General features: G+C 40.0%; 2 protein-coding genes across 5 annotated transcripts; both read right to left on the reverse strand.

Moving 5' to 3' along the window:
• Positions 1 to 156: 156 nt before the first annotated feature.
• LOC104218916 (uncharacterized) lies at positions 157 to 7,844 on the reverse strand. Of its 4 annotated transcripts, none has more exons than XM_070147534.1 (5): positions 7,214 to 7,564; positions 6,556 to 6,767; positions 6,199 to 6,460; positions 5,735 to 6,098; positions 157 to 459 (listed from the first exon to the last, which is right to left on the reverse strand). In XM_070147534.1, exons 1-4 carry the CDS (start codon positions 7,478 to 7,480, stop codon positions 5,772 to 5,774), a joined length of 1,068 nt encoding a protein of 355 aa, XP_070003635.1. In that variant the 5' UTR covers positions 7,481 to 7,564; the 3' UTR covers positions 157 to 459; positions 5,735 to 5,771. The 4 variants fall into 4 exon arrangements, with proteins under 4 accessions (XP_070003635.1, XP_009767822.1, XP_009767821.1 ...); XM_009769520.2 differs by lacking the exon at positions 157 to 459 and adding an exon at positions 7,653 to 7,844 and having other exon boundaries at positions 5,174 to 6,098; positions 7,214 to 7,487; XM_009769519.2 differs by lacking the exon at positions 157 to 459 and adding an exon at positions 7,571 to 7,844 and having other exon boundaries at positions 5,174 to 6,098; positions 7,214 to 7,487.
• On the reverse strand, positions 1,832 to 3,861 carry LOC104220392 (uncharacterized). Its single transcript, XM_070149126.1, has 4 exons — positions 3,448 to 3,861; positions 3,228 to 3,359; positions 2,375 to 3,144; positions 1,832 to 2,290 (listed from the first exon to the last, which is right to left on the reverse strand). The coding sequence occupies exons 2-4, from the start codon at positions 3,352 to 3,354 to the stop codon at positions 1,832 to 1,834; spliced, it is 1,356 nt and encodes a 451-aa protein (XP_070005227.1). The 5' UTR covers positions 3,355 to 3,359; positions 3,448 to 3,861.
• Positions 7,845 to 16,540: the final 8,696 nt, after the last annotated feature.

Raw genomic sequence — 16,540 nt, forward strand, 5'->3', positions numbered from 1 at the left:
CGGAGGAATCTAATAATGAAGAGATGCGGGTTAGCCTAGATTTACTTGAAGGAAGAAGAGAGGCTGCTTTGATAAGGATGGCAGCACAAAAGCAAGTAATAGAACGATATTACAACAGGAAAGCACGCCTCAGATTTTTCAAAATTGGGGACTTCGTGCTTAAAAAGGTTTTCCAATCTACAAAAGCTGTTAACTCAGGAAAGCTAAGTCCAACATGGGAAGGACCATACAAAGTTCGTGGCATTGCGGGAAAAGGAGCATACCAGTTGGAAACAATGGATGGTAAAGTTTTACCCTCATATTGGAATGCTGTCCACTTAAAAAGATATTACTTTTAAGAAAGTACCTACGGTCAGGTATCATCATGTAAAAATTCTTCTCTTGATTTTTTAATATTTTACTAACGATTTTAGATGCTAGGCTAAATATCCTAACTCGTGCCAAATGATGAGTCACAACCTGCAAGGCAAAATGGAGTATGCATAAATTCCTAGCCCAGGGTTACAATTAATCTGATGGAAATACACACGAGTTAGGCAGTCTTCATCTATAATCACATAGTCGAGTCCCGTATATCTTTCTGTTTCAGGAAAAGGGCCAAAGTAAAAAGAAATAAACAAGTGTTCGAGGCTTCATACTTCACCGCTCAAACACTTGGGGGACTACATATTATACACAGATAGGTGCAAAGAAACAGATACGAGTATCGAATAAAAGTCGGCCAAACTGAAGCAAGTGTTGAGAAGAAGTTACGAAGTCTTCAGCATTCATGAGAACAACAGAGTCATCTCTCAAACTCATAAACAAAGTCACCTCTCAAACCCTTCTTAACATGTAAAGATAGGGTCATGACTATGTACTGAAACAGGTTATAAAAAAAACCTTGTTTAGTTTATGTTATTTACAAATCTGTTACAAGAAAAACAGTTACGAGAAAAGTTGTAGATGTATTGTAATACATGTAACAGTCAAACACTTGTTAAAAGTTTATGAATGAAAACTTGCCAAAGTTGTTTCATACAAAACGTGTGTTTTCCTATTACTTTCATCGTATTTTAACACCATTATGAAGTTGAGACGTCTTCTTCATTAAGTGTCGATAAAATAAAAGGGCCCTCTTTTATAAGCCTCATGTCAATAAGTCATGGGAGAATCATAAAGCATTTTCAAAGGATAAAAATGCTAAACTATTCTATAAGTCCTAAATAAGTAAAGAAAAGGCAAGAGTAGAACACATTGAAGTTTTAACAAACTTCTTGATCTAATTAAAAAAAAAACTAAGTAGAAACTTAGTCAATAAAAGTTTATACAATTGCCCCATTATGATAACTGGGGACTTTCACCAAAAAATCCCTTAAAAACTAAGGGATAAAATCATCATTCAATTGAAGGGGTTAGTACATCAGAAGTTGCAATATGAATTTCACTTTCAGCCACAGGCACGGTGGCAACTTCTGAAGAAGCAGCAACAGGAACGGTTTCAGCTGAGCTTGAGGGGATTGTCATGGAAGTTTCAACTTCCATAGACTGGGTTGTAGAAGTTTCACCCTCTGAAGCTGGAATAGCAACATTTTCAGGAACTTCAAGGGCAGGAGAAGGAGTATCAGTAGACTGTTGGCTTTTCTCGATGGTATCTATGACTTTAGCCAGTTCAGACTGCAAGTCAAAACCCTCTTGAGCAGCTTCCATCAAAGCATCACGACGAGAATTCAGAAAATCCCAACTTACTTCTATGTTGAAATTTTCCTCTAGAAGTCCATATTCCTTTTCCCACATAGCAAGATCGTTTTTTAAAATTTGATTTTCAGCTAAATGGGAATCAAGGGAAGCTTCAAGAGAAGCATGAGAACTCTTTCAAGGCTTGAATCTCGACAGAAGAAGTCTGTAAGTCAGCCTGAGCTTGAGTTAAGTTTTGCACTAACTCTCCTGCATATTCTTCCTTTTTAGCCAAAAGTGCCTTCAGCTCTCTAACTTCTTCACTAGCTCTGGATAATTGTTCTGATAAAGAGCATTCCAAAAGCTCTTTATCTCTTTTCAATTGGCTTGAAGAAGCTTTGACTGTTGCCAGCTCAGAAGTTAAACCACGGTTTTGCAGCTCTAGGAGGTTTTTATTTTCTTGTAACTCTTCTATAGCCCCTTGAGCATTTTCGAACTGCTCCTTCCAGTTGGTTGCTTCAAGTTGGGTACCCCTAGCAATTTCCTCAGCCTCGTGGACAGACTTCTCAGACTCACGAGCTTTTCTTTCCAGTGAGGAAATTCTTCTCATTAATTCCGTGCTAATAAGGTTAGCCTACAGAGGTAAGTCATGGAAATGAGAAATTGAAGATAATTTTAAAAAAAAAAAGAAGAAAAAAAAACTTGTTGGTTGAAATACCTTCAAAGTAGAATGAACTACGTCGTTCATCAAAGTTAAGCAGCTATGACTCTCCATCTTCTTCTTCTCGATATCACCAATGAGAGGTTCAAGCCAAACATCGGCTCTGCCAGTCTTCCTCAGGAGGCTATGATTGGCAGGAACTTCCAAAGTAACACTTCTCATTGACATATTTCCGCTGCTAGAACCTGTCTCTGTATGATGAACAGAGGGAAGAGGAGCAGCGGAGGGAATAGAAGGAATGGAGGGAAAAGATGTCGAAACCAACACCGGAGCAGAAGCAGGTGCGGTTGAAGTAGCCAAGGGAATAGATATAGGAGCAGTAGAAATTGACAAACAAATGGAAGGTGTTAAAGCTGGTAAAGAAACACTTACGGTAGGCAGAGGAATGGAGGAAATAAGAACAAGTGAGGAAAGAGGAGCTTCGTCAAAAACAGGTCCGAGCTCGCCACTCTCGAAACCACTGTCAAAAAGGTGCTGAATTGATTCATTATTATCTCTTGGTTCGGCATCCTCATCAGATTGAATCAAAACAGGCTCGGTGGCGGAGGTACGAACAAGAGTGTTTTCAATTTCATCATCAATGACTATTCGTCTCCTGGACCTTGGCCTGGTAATTAGGGAGGTACCCTCCTCTTCTTCTTCAGAACTTTCCTTTGTAGCTTTTCTTTTAGGCAACAAGGCTCGAGCCTTATCTAAATCCAGAGCAGCATTCGCAGACATGCGAATGGCCATAGCTACTTCAACTGTCATTCCTCTAATGCCAAATCCTGATTAAAAAATGGATATACATGATTAAAGTTGAGGAAAAAGTGCTTAACATGTAAAACAAACTTTGTAAAAGAGGGGATACCGTGTGTTTTGACTTTCCAGCCATGTAAGGAAGAAATTAATTTCCAAGTTCTTTGCTCCCTAGTAGGAATTTTCAAAAGTGAGTCTACCCAACCACGAAAGTTGGGAATAGGTTCCACATCTCCCATGGTTGCTACAAAAAACCAAGAAGGGACGAGGTTAAAAAACAACATTCTTTTGAAATTCTCAAAAGTAGGTACGGTAAATAAGAGAAAACTTACGTTCAAAATTCCACTTCTCAGGAAAGGGAATATTTGTTTCACCAATCAAATCCACTGTACGGACAGCAACATAACGGATATACCATCCACGATCTCTGTCATCCTCAGGGTTTACCAAAACTTTTTTGCTCCTTGCAGTTAAGGTGAAAACCCCATGGCGTATTAAGTTGGGATGGTATAGATGAATGAGATGAGAAAAGGTGAAATTGACATTGGCCTTGGATGATAAATATCTCAAACAAGCCACTGTTCTCCACACCAATGGACCAATTTGGGCCAAACAAATGGTAAAGAAACGACAAAAATCGAGAATAACTGGGTCAATCGGAGGATTAAAACCCAAAGTGAAGGGGTAAGTGTAAACAGAAGAATACCCATTTCTAAAAGAAGAAATTCTTTGATTTGGGGAAGGAATTGACATTCGAAGACTATCCTTCCAATTACAATCTCTTCTTATAGTGGGGATTGTAAGCTCGGTTACTAATGTTGGGTAAGTATCGGCTCTTTCTAAATTTTTAATTTGTTTTTGAAGAGACGTTTTGTCACTTTCAAAAAGACAAATCACTGGGAACTATATCATCAACTGAGGGTTCTTGAGAAGTATCAAGAATTTCCCTACTCTTAGAAGAAGGGGCTTTTGGAACAAAACTCCTTGAAGAAGAACCAGAGGAACCACCTCGCGTAGATTCTAACCCTGTTCGAGGCCTACTTCCTCCGCCTCTTCTGTGTCTAATAGGGGCGTTGGGGAACTGATCTAGAATTGGAACTTTTTTACGGTTAGGGTTTGAAGAAGACATTGTCAAGAAGAAGGTATGTGTCGAAGATTAGTGAAGAAGACAAAGGAAGACAAAGTTATGTGTAAAATGGGAACCGTCAACTTTTTAAGTATAATGATGAAAAGCCTATAATAAAGGCAGCTATCACTTCGTAAATAGTGAGAATGAAGAAGTCTCGAAGAAAGGAATGAATAGCGGAATCAATTATAAAATGACACATGGACAGAGCATTAAATGGAAAAGACTGCTGAGACGTTAGTACTGTCATGAGCATTAATTGTGGCAAAAGTTCTTTTTACATGAAGATCCACTTCCCAATTATTTAATTGATAAAAAAATGGAAAGTGGGGGGACTATCTGTATTGGGAAAAAAACTGAATTTATATTAAAAATGATGTGGCATGACACGTGGATTAGTTGAATGGTCAAAGAACAACAATTGACTAAGAGGCACGGTGAAAACAGCCACGGGAAGAAGAATTTAAATAAGCACGAGACGACGTATAGATACGAGTCTCGTACCAATTTAAATTATTTGCAGCCAACGGATTAGAAGGCATTGAAAGCAAGGATCAGATGACAGAAAGGAGTCCAAATTCATTATTAAATGTCTGATACGTTATAAAGTTGATATTTAATAGGAATGATTGTATAACGGCTTATTTAATGTCATTTATTGCTCATGATTATGTCATTAAAATTGATGCTTTATTCCTTTACCTAGAATGATCTATAAAAGGAAGAAGTATCATCATTTGTAAGGACACGAGATACTATTGAGAATACACTGAAATACTTATCTATTTACCCTCTACCATTGTTCTCAAAAGTATTTTATTTTTTGTCTCCTGATTATCAGTAACCCGAATTTTTCTTTTAGCTTTGACCAAGGACTCAGATTTTTGGTTAAACAATATAAAAAATGGCAATCAGTAACGAAGATTCCTATGTGCAATCAAGTTCCAATTCTTCTTGAATAAATACGTAAAGATTAAACTGTCTAACATTGTACACTAGTAATCTTCATGTTGGAATTTGAAACACCATCTGTCTGCAATCCCAGAAAAGGGAAAAAGAAGGGGAAAAAGACAAAAGAAAACTTTGAACACACACCCCAAACTACAAACATCAGTAGGCAGTTTGTTGTTTGAAGTCAAAACAAACATAACTAAGCAGCAGCCAACTTGATGAATTTGAAACAGCAGATCTACAAGACTCAATCCTTTTAGCTTCTTTTTCAGTTTAAAAAGAGGCGTGGAAGGGAGATTTAGACAGGTTTCGATCATTTCTTTGACAAGATTTTCAATGAAAGCTGAGAATGGCCCTAACATACTCCTAATAGCAAGTCTCGCGCCTTAAAGATATCCTTCCCTCCTCCCTCCTTTTTGTGTTTTAATATCCATATCTAGTATAGTTGAAATGCCTCACACTTTATTTCTTTCTGGGAAAGTTTATGGAGACAATGCAAATCAATCACACTTGTATTAATTTCAAGAAATCAATCTACTTACAGGGGCACCGTGTGAGAGCAAAGACGAATAAATACTTTTAGTTTTCTAACTTTGGCCTGTATAGTGGAGGATCTTCCCCAAGCACGAGCGATTTCAAGACAGCTTCACACACTGCCCTGTCATACACAAGCAAGTGACCTCCATCAGGAACTTCATGATAACGAATCCAGGGGAGCCTTTGTGAGACATGTCTTTGTAATTGAACAGGCACAACTTTGTCTTCGTGGCCTTGCCAGATATGAACTGAGCTTTCATTTTGTGGGTACGGGTTACTCAGCTCCAATGGATTAAAATCCCATTTTCCAAAAGCCACAATGCAGTCACTACAAAGGGAGTCGAATACATTTCGGTCCTTTAGGCCATCCTGTTAAAGAAAGTAAAGCATCTGATTAAAATTTTCAATCTTTACACAAAATGTTCTTTTTTTTTTTAAAAATTTTTTTGGCTGAATTGCAGAATGCTACCTGAGTGAACAATTGATATCCTGGTGTGTTCTTCAAGGCATCCAAATCTTTGTCGCAGAAATATTGAGGGTTTCCATCAAGAACAGAAGCTGATGGGAAAATATTTTGAGTCAACCACCAATGTAATAGCCCCCTAGCATAACGTGTGATCCAAATTACCCACCGGCAGAGTTGTTTCCTGTAATCATCCTTTGTCAGATCCTTAGGCAGTGTCTGCCATTTATAATTGACAAAGGGAACAACTAGAGCCACACCTGCAAGCCTGCAATGCATTATATTCACAATAGTAAAATCTAATAGGCCTAAACCTTAACTAGTAAAGCCAACAAGCTAAAACTGTCAAGTTAGTTCTGTTACCTTGCAGGAATGTGCTTGATACAACTCCAAGCCGGGTAACATCCCAACGACACGCCTATTATGTAGAATCTGGATCCTAATTGCAACAGATCAGCTAGTTCCTCAATATCAGATGCTTCACTTTTAAGCGACCTCTTTTGATTTATAGAACTCTCTCCATATCCAGCTCTATCGTAGATCAAAAGGTATATCCCCAATTCATCCAGAAGTTCCTGGGGAACTAGAGCACTATTAGATCATTCTAAACTAGAGATTTTTTGCATGCTATTCAAGAATAACATCTCTTTAGCACAAAAGAAAACACTTTCCAGCTCCCTACAATAAATTCTAACCTAAAGAAAAGGATCTAAATATGATAAACCACAAAACAGAAAGGAATTTCAATAACTTATTTTGACTTGAACTCAATTCAATTATCAGTGGAAATAGTAGTTCTAACTAGGCAATGTCAAGTTTAATTGTTCTGGAAAAAGAAAAAAGAATTTATGGATCTATTAATTTCAACACTTTCTCCTCAAATCTGTGCTATTGATACTCGATTATCAATTCTCTAGCAGTTTGATGATAAAGAATTCACTTTCAAACAGTGGGAAGTGAGGTTCAAAATCAAGAAATAATGGACATCCGAAACTTAAAAAGAGGAACAGAATCTACATACGTCAGAAGCCATAAAGCTCATTTCTTTGGAGCTGCCAAAGCCATGAACAATAATAATTCTGTATGTGGAAATGTTCTTGGGCACTCCTCTTTCCCTGTAAGCCAAGTATCTGCCATCACCTAGTTTGACTCTAGGTGAAGTCACAACAACAGATTCATCTACAAGTGGCTTTGATTCAGCTTTCTCAGGAGAAGAAGATGGTTCTGTGGGCTGACCAGCACATCCCAGACAACCCATCATCATTACTACAAGTTTCTTGAAAACCATTAATTTTCTGAAAGAAACAAATTAATCATCAAAATAACTGGTGAGCAAATTGAAAGAAAATTCAGTTTTATGGGTTTGATTTGAGCTTACAAGATAGACAAATTCTCTGCAAAAATATCTAAGAATTACTAGCCTTAGATGCTAGGTAGATGAGGGGCATGGGTACATGTACCTTTTTCCTCCTTTACCCTTTTGACTTACTTAAGATGGCTGTTTGAGTTGTTAATGTTAATACTATGTATGAGGACTAAAATGGCAGCTTGTCCTATGAGCAAATGGGGTTGGCCGCTTGGCTACAAGAAGCAATCCATGTTTGGAAAGAATAATTTTTATTTTGTCCTAATGCGTAGTATTTTGCAGGTTTGAACATTGTGGTCAAACTCTGCTTTAGATTTTAAGGTTGCTGATCTCATTTTTATGGTTTTGTATTTCAATGAAGCAATCTCTCTGTCCTAAAATGCTCACACTTTTTGTTTTGGCCACGTAAAATTCGAATTAACTGAATTTGACTGATATTGGAAAATGTATTATTTTATAAATTCTTATATGAGAAAAGGTTGTCCGTTATTATTTTATGTATAGTTACTAGTATAGATTAATTCACGGCAGAAAATACTTGAACACTTATTCATAATACACATACTAAATCGGCAAGTGTATGACATCGCATAAGTTTTTATTATTTAATCTTAATTAATTGATTAATTATATACATTTTAACCATAATTTATTGCTACGTAATCATGATAAGTAATGAAAACTTATGTACTATATTTTACTTACTTAAAAGTGTTCTGCTTCTCACTGCCAGGGTGCCACTGCCAGCACATGTTGCCAATTTATGACAGGGAATTAATCAGGTATATATTGACACGTGGAATAATGTTACTCTACTTTATCTTACTTGTTTTGCTCATGTTTACAGACTTTACACCAACTTTATTCGGTAGCAATAACCCCTTATGATAGATTCTGAAGGTTTTCGGATTGATAGATCCCGATGTCAACCGAAGATTTTATCTTCGGTCTTGGTTTTCAATCCCCTTATTTTCCGTCCGTCTCCGGTTCCACATATCATGTAATCATTTAATCATTTATAAATTAATTTTACCCTATATAGATAGTCCCCCTTCTTTTCGATGACATATCTTTGTGTCATTAGAAAGTTGGTGAAGATTCCTTTCTTGGTGGAAAATTTTATGAACCCTTCTGAAAAGTTTCTGGCGCTTGATAAGACGCATATCTCCTCGTATTTAATACTCCGAACATGTGTTACCTCATGATTTAGCAATATTTTTACTGGTTCTTGAGGTAATCATGATCACGATTTTAGCCGCCTATACCTTTACTTATACGCCTCATTCTTTTTCTTTCACTTCTAACAACTTCATAAGCTTTCTTAACTTCTTTGTACTAAACTCTCTTCTGCTTGTATCTCTCTTTGTTCTTCTTCAAAAAACTTTATCAACTCCTTATCATTATGACTTCTTCTAAATTTTTCAAGAACTCTGATCTTCTCTTCGGTGGGGGTCCGAAGAGGAGTAAAGATAAAGAAGTTGATGTTGATGCTGATCCTCCTACGATGCGCACCATTATACCCGAACATCTGAACATTGCCAAAGATTTCAAAGAAAAATTCCCTACTTCAAACCCTCAAACTTGAGTTGTTGGTAGATACCCTTCTTCTATTCGCCCTTCCAGTATTTCTGCCGTGAAGGAAGATTGTGACTGTCATGCCCTAAATATCATTGCTCCTGACCTAGTGGAATGGGTGACCTTCACTAAGAAGGTTTTTATGTACATTTACACGTATGCCTTCACTTTGGGTCTGTTTTCTTTGAGCAGGGACTTGACCCCGTGATTTTGAAGTTGTGCCACCGGTACCAGGTCTGTTTGGCTAAGGTAGGCCCTTCGGTGTAGCGATCAGTGGCTTGTCTGCGGCGGCTATGCCTGGAAACAATGGAGCCCCTCGCCCTAGCACATATGATGAACATCTACTCCCCTAAAATCTTCCATGATGGAGTAATAAACTTCAGCAAGCATGGCCACCATGCTTTGCTTACCAGCATGGACGATGACAATGACCGTGGATAGATGGAGCGGTTTGGCATCATTGCTATCAGAATATTATCCTGGCCATAACTCCATCTTACCCCGAATCCTGGAATCGCTCACGTTAGCTCAAAATTTACTTCCTTCTCCGTAAAAGGTTGTCCCATGCCATTATTAACCCTTTTTCTTTCATTATTTTAGCTACTTGGTAGACACCATTACGGGTTGAAGTCCTGGACCGATGGGTTCAAAATATTCTTGACATCACTACACCAGAAACCCGCCGGTGGAAAGAGTTAGCCCTAAAATACAGGTCGAGGGCCAAGAGCCATGGTAAATTGACTCTTCTTTCATTCCACCTTTGCAAATAAGAAAACATGCTAACCCTACCTTTTTGTTTGATTCAGGTCTCCAGTAGGGTTCTATTTCCTGCCCTGAGGAGGATATTTTAGTTGATCTCGCAGAAGCTACGAGGTTATTGCAAGAGGCTCTCACCCGGACCGGTTCCCTCGGGTTTGCTTCTGGTGCATGTGCTTTCTCTTGAAGTCCTCGGCTAGTGAACATGCAACCAAAAAAGTGGTGTTCCTCCTCAGACGTGGGTAAAAATAAGAAAGTGAAGAAAGCCATGCCCGAGCCAGCCACAGTCACTATGGTTATTGATGATGATGGGAAAGCTAGTGATGAAAAGACTTCCCATTAAATGAGACAACGATCTTCATCAGCTCAATAGAATGCTCAATCTAGAGATCTTAGAATCCTAACTAAGGGCGAGGTCCGAGCACTCTGGGGAGAATTGGATTTAGTGGAGAATACTGATTCTCCCTTTCCGGTCCCAATCGTTGCTTCTGGTCCAATGAGGTCGGGTACCGGGCCCCTTTTGCTTTTGGTTGGTGAGCAACCAATAAATAGCACCGCCTCTGCCGTAGCTGCTTCTCAACCTTCACACCATCAACTTAATCTCCCTCTACACCAGTTGTGTCTTCATTACCAGCAACTGCTACATCTCCTCCACCGGTCGTAGACGTCCAAGAGGAGGATGTCCCTCCTCCCCTGTCCCCCAGCCATGGGAATTTGGGGTACAACTATTCTACCCCTTCTGCAGATCACCAAGGGACGAGGATCATTTCTCTCTCGGTCTTAAAGGAGTGACATTTTCTATCCAGGCCGGTGGAACTTGCCAACTATCTGAAGTCGCTGGCTTCAGAGAACGATAAGAAGAAAATACACTATCTTTCGGGGGAATTTATGTTGAATAATTCCATGCACAATGCAGCAACGATATCGTACTTGCTTTCTTTATTGCTTGTCTTTACTTGACTTGTTTCAACAGGGTTTCTGACTTCAATATTTGTTTTACAGGCCAACTTCCTCGCTTCCGAGGGCCTTCAGATATTGATCTTGACAGAGAAGAACTTATGTTAGAGTGGGATCAACTGTTGGCCGAGAGGAACCAACTCGCGGCGCGCCTCCCGGTGCTAGAAGCGAAGGCTACTAAAGCTGCCGAGCTTGAAGATCGGTTGTACCAGAGTGGGCACGAGGTAATGGCTCAACGTCAAGAAGCCACTCAGCTACATGCACAACTTCAAGATGCAAAGGCTAAGTGATATGAGTCTCAAAATGTTGCTCTTGCTACTACCAAGCGCAAGTCTGCCTTCATTTAACGAGCAAATAATTTGGAGGCAACTTTGAAATCCAAATCTAAAGAGGTTGTTGCTGCCGAGGAGAAGAGGGTCCGAATGGAAGATAGGTATAAGAAGATCATAGATCAAAATAAGTTTCACATATCCACAATCCGTGATCTCGATCTTAGCCTCAGCGCCATGAGGTCCGAACAGGATGGCCTTTTGACCGAGGTTGATAGGCTCAAAGCAAAACTTCAGCACCAAAGGGATTCCCTCATTATTAAAAAAACATACTCTATGTACAACATGAAGAGGAAAACCATGGAAGAGGCCATAGCGGGCATTTTGATATCAACGATGAGATTGCCAAGGCCCGAACGCTAGAGTTAACTACTCGAGAACATCTCCAGGCTTAGCCTGATGCAACTGATTCTTCTAATCTTGGTTCCAAGTTTTCGAGAAACGAGGAGGAACTCGAAGAGAATGATGATGAAGTCCAAGATCCTGCATCGGCGGCAGATCCGCCTACTTCTCCTGGGGCTGTATATGCCTATTTTCCTCCGAGTTCTAGTGGTGGCGAAGTTTAGCCTTTTTGCTTTCATTTTCTTTCGTTGTTTACCTTTTGTATTTTTGTACTTATGCCGCTTGGCATGTATAAATAAAAGGACCTTTTGTTTAAGTGTTGCATAACGTTCATTCTTTTTGTGTCGAATTAAACAAGGTTTTGGGTGTTTTTTCTTCCAATAGCTTTTAGGTTCCGGGCATAAACTCTTCCGAAACTACCCTTTATTATGAGGGTTTCATAAAAGAGGCCCCTCTTATGTTTACGGTGCTCTTGAAGTGGACGTCTCATGTTCATTCCGGCACTAGCATTTGAAGTTTTTAGTTAACTTTCAAATGATAAAATTAATTCATCGTTTGGACAAGAAACAAGATAAAAATAAAAGGACTTCATTTTATTTATTCTATCTTCAAAATCACATAAGCATTCATTCGCTGAAAGAAAAGAAATTACCAATACATGTGGCTAATTTTTACAACTTGTTTCGACGGGGCTAGTGTGCAGTTCCCGATCCCGATGAGACATTATTGTTTCTGGGTCTCGCAGTCCCAGTTTTCATGGAAATCAAGTTTCTGTATTCTCATATTATCTCCCCTAGCGTTCGAATGCGAAGAATGCGAATTGCAACACTTGAAGTCTTGTTCCTTTGAGGAAAAACACTTGTGAGGGTTGAATAATCTTTGGTTCGATAGCAAGCTTTGTTTCCCCTTAGGAATTTTGCCATCGAGCCAAAGATTATCTAACCATCCCCTAGTGGCTTGTTGTTTCAGTGCCTTCTCATTTAAAAAGGTCTTAATCTGATGATGCTCATTCCGTAGTATGCTTTTCGTTGCTTCCTCATTAAAAACCTTGCCAGGAAAACCCATTTGGGACAAAAATTGGCCGACGGAAAAAAGAGTCCAGCACATACCTTCAGTATAAGCAGGATCCATCAGCAGTAATACCTTTTGAGGTGAGTCAAGTTCCAGTTGCTTGGCAATTTGACTCGATGTTGATTGTATAGTTCATATGATCCCTTCCTGGTGATGGCTAAAACCCGATAGGGTCCTTCCCATGTCGAACCCAGCTTTCCTACATTGAGCTCTGGGGTGTTCTAAGTCACTTTCCTCAAAACCAAGTCTCCCACTTTAAAATAGCGGAGATTGGTCCTCCGGTTATAGTATCTTTCCATCCTTTGTTTCTGAGCTACCATTCTTATATGGTCCAAGTCCCTGCGTTCGTCAAGCAACTCCAGTTTGACTAGCAATGCCTTATTATCTGCCCGGAAGTACCACAAAGTCAGTTCTCCAACTTCTACCGAGATCAGAGCTTCTGCTCCGTATACGAGAGAAAAAGGTTTCTCCCCCGTGCTCGACTTGGCCGTCTCTAGTATGCCTATAGTACTCCCGGTAACTCTTCGGGCCACTTGACCTTGGCATTTCCAACCTCTTTTTGAGGCTTTGAATAATTACCTTATTGAGTGACTCCGCCAGCCCATTTGTGCTCGGATGGTATGGTGAAGATGTGATTCTTTAAATTTTTAGGTCTTTAAGAAATTTTATGGCTTTGAAGCCTATGAATTTTGGTCCGTTATTGCAGGAAATCTCCTTTCGTATTCTGAACCGGCAAATTATGTTTTCCCAATGGAATTTGACCACTTCACACTCACCGATCTTTTGGTAGGGACCTGCCTCAACCCATTTAGTTAAGTAATTAGTTAAAATTAAAAGAAACCTTACATTCCCTTCATCACCGTGGATGAACCCAAATTGGCCAGCGCATCCACTTCTACGTTTTCTTCTCCCGAGATGTGGGTGATCGACCACTCCCTGAACTGCGTGAGCAAAGTTTGAACTTTAATCACATACTGTTCCATGTGTTCCTCCTTTGTCTCAAAGATTCCATATACTCGATTTACTACTAGTGGCGAATCACATGTTATCTCTATGACCTCGGAATCAAGTTCTCGGGCCAATTCGAGTCGTGCAATCAGTGCCTCATACTCGGCTTCATTGTTAGCAAAAGGAACAACTTTTATAGCCTGCCTCGGGATTTCTCTCGAGGGCATGATTAAAACCACCCCAAGCCCGGACCCTTTCACATTAGAAGCTCCGTCCATGAACAAGGTTCAAACTCTTGATGTCGTTTCCGACACCATCACCACTTCTTTTGCAGGCAGGAAACCCGGGACTGAAATCGACCACAAAGTCGGCCAAAACCTGTGACTTAATTGCAATCCTAGGCTTATGTTGAATATCAAATTCACTTTTCGCAGGGGAAACATTGTCACCATGGCTATTGGGTGACATTGAAAATTAAGGCCTAAGCTTTCAAGAGGCGACTACGAGAGCTAAGGCCAGTTTTTCGAGGTGCGGATAACGAGTTTCCACACGCAAAATTTTTGGTGTTTGGTGTTATTTTGAGCGTTCCGAAGGTTGGAATAAGTTTGAATGATGTTATGGGATATGTTGGCCTGTTTGGTTGAGGCCCCGAGGGCCTCAGGTGAGTTTTGGGTGGTTAAACGGATCATTTCATGTTGAAGAAAATTGAAGAAAAACTACTGTTGGTGTTGCAGGTTTTTGACCTTCGCATTCGTGATGGATGTCTCACGATCGCGAAGGGTTAGGATGTGAGCAGTGGAATTGGCCTTCGCGTTCGCGAAGGTGGTCCCGCATTAGTGAAGGGTTGAGGCTCGTGGTCATTGTGTTCACGAGGGTTTAGCCACGTTCGCGTTGAGGAAAGGTGAGCATCTGGGTCCAGCTCGATTTGTTATCCGCGTTCGCGAGTGGGAAGTCGCGTTCGCGATGAGTTGGGAAGCTAAGCCTTCTTGTTCACGTACAAAGAGTCGCGATCGCGATGAAGGAAAAAGTGGTAAACTCAGGTTTGTGCTTCGCGAATGTGAGGCGTTGACCGCGTTCATGAAGAAGGATTTTGAATAGGTGGGCAGAATGTCATATCCGCGATTTTGGGTCTAAGTTTCACCATTGTTGGGCGATTTTGGAGTTTTTTTGAGGAGGATTGAAGAGGGAATCAAGGGGAAACACTTGGAGGTAAGATTTATGGACTTAATACTCAATCCTAATGTGATTTATACCTAATTAATCATGGAATTTGTGGAATTTACGCCTAAAAAATGGAAGTTAGGGCTTGGAATTTGGAGACCTAAATCTAGGGATTTGAAGGGTCACTTATGGTCGGATTTTGATGTATTTGATATGTATGAACTCGTTAGAGTGTAAGGATTCTAGTTTTGTGATTTTTATCAGAATCTGAGACGTGGGCCCGGGGGTCGGGTTTGGCCAATTTCGGGATTTGTGATGTAAATTGGTTATTTTCGAGTGGGCTTTGTTCCCTTAGCGTATTTTGATGGTATAAATCTATTTTTGGATAGATTTGGAGCATCCGGAGGTCGATTCGAGAGGCAAAGACATTGCGGGCTAGAGTTTGGATCGGATAGAGGTAAGTAGTAATTGTAAATGTTGTCTTGAGGGTATGAAACCCCGAATTTCACATCGTTGTGCTACTTTCAGGTGACGTGCACGCTAGATGACGAGCGTGAGGTTGTGAACCGTTGGAGATTTTGACTTAGTCCGTACCGTATGATTGTTTAACTGCGTATTTGATTGAAAATTGTTTGCTATCATCATGTTTTGGGCTGAATGCCATATTTGGGCCTCATGCCAACTGTTTTGGACCCTTAGCGGATTTTTACTACTATTTCTCACTGTTTTGACTTCATATTTGTTCTCAGTCATGCTGTATTCTACTGTTTTCATAACTCAGCTATATTTACTCTGTTTTGACATCTTAAATAATATTTTGGGCTGAGCATTATATTTTATTGTGCCCAAGTGGCTTTGAGAGATTTCTTACTGAGTGAGGCCGAGGGCTTGTGTTGTGAGATGATTATGGGAACGGGTAGCGCGCCGCAATGGTATTGTGCTAATTCATGATTATGAGGCCGAGTGACTGAGTTGTTACGCCACGAGGTGGCTTGATATGAGGCTGGGAGCCTGTTTGATTATGCCACGAGATGGCTTGTTATTACGCTTGGGCCGTAAGGGGCCCCTCCTAAAGTCTGTACACTCCTAGTGAGCGCAGGTACCTAGTGTGAGATGTGCTATAGCCCGAGGGGCTGATGTTGTTCCATGTTATTGCCCAAAGGGCTAATACGAGTGATTGTGAGATAGCCCGAGGGGCTGATTCTGTTGGTATATTTCCCGAGGGGCTGATTTATGTATCTATCTTTTCTCGCTATTTTCATTCACTCATTTAAACTGCTAAAAGATGTTTTAAAGAGGTTTTTACTGAACTAAGGTGTTTCTACGAGCTTTTACTGTTTTATTACATTGCTCTAGTTTTATACTGCCTAGTTGTAACATTTTGCTGTGTTTTACGTGTTTTCTTATCGCTCAGCTACCTTTACTTTTATTACTTACTGAGTTGGCATACTCACATTACTCCCTGCACCCTGTGTGCAGATTCAGGAGTCTTAGGCTACGCTAGCGAGGGCTAATTTTCTTCCACCGCAGGCTTATTCGGAGTTGACTTGGTAGCTGCTCGGCGTTTGCAGCACAGTGCTTCTCCTTCCTATCTTTACTTTCTTTGTACTAGCTTTGTACTAGACTGTGTAGTCTTTTCATACTCTTAGACGAATGTTTAGATGCTCATGACTGGTGATACCATGATGCCAGGCTGTGTTATTTCCGTAATTGTTCTATTTCACTCTTTATTTTGGGATTTATAGTTTATTTATGACTTAAAATCAATTATTATAACTGTCTTAAATGGTTAGAGGGTTTGTGTCGGCTGGACTTGTTTCACGCTAGGCGCTATCACGATCAG

Source organism: Nicotiana sylvestris, chromosome 6, assembly GCF_000393655.2.
Source record: "Nicotiana sylvestris chromosome 6, ASM39365v2, whole genome shotgun sequence".
Taxonomy (NCBI): domain Eukaryota; kingdom Viridiplantae; phylum Streptophyta; class Magnoliopsida; order Solanales; family Solanaceae; genus Nicotiana; species Nicotiana sylvestris.

Excerpts from the sequence above, each read along its gene's own strand:
- LOC104220392 (XM_070149126.1), bottom strand. The coding sequence starts at position 3,354 with ATGGGAGATGTGGAACCTATTCCCAACTTTCGTGGTTGGGTAGACTCA. Across the intron at positions 3,145-3,227 it reads CTGGAAAGTCAAAACACACG|GATTTGGCATTAGAGGAATG; the intron begins GTATCCCCTCTT and ends TTTTTTAATCAG. Across the intron at positions 2,291-2,374 it reads TAGTTCATTCTACTTTGAAG|GCTAACCTTATTAGCACGGA; the intron begins GTATTTCAACCA and ends TTACCTCTGTAG.
- LOC104218916 (XM_070147534.1), bottom strand. The coding sequence starts at position 7,480 with ATGGTTTTCAAGAAACTTGTAGTAATGATGATGGGTTGTCTGGGATGT. Across the intron at positions 6,768-7,213 it reads TGAGCTTTATGGCTTCTGAC|GAACTTCTGGATGAATTGGG; the intron begins GTATGTAGATTC and ends CTAGTTCCCCAG. Across the intron at positions 6,461-6,555 it reads ATCAAGCACATTCCTGCAAG|GCTTGCAGGTGTGGCTCTAG; the intron begins GTAACAGAACTA and ends AATGCATTGCAG.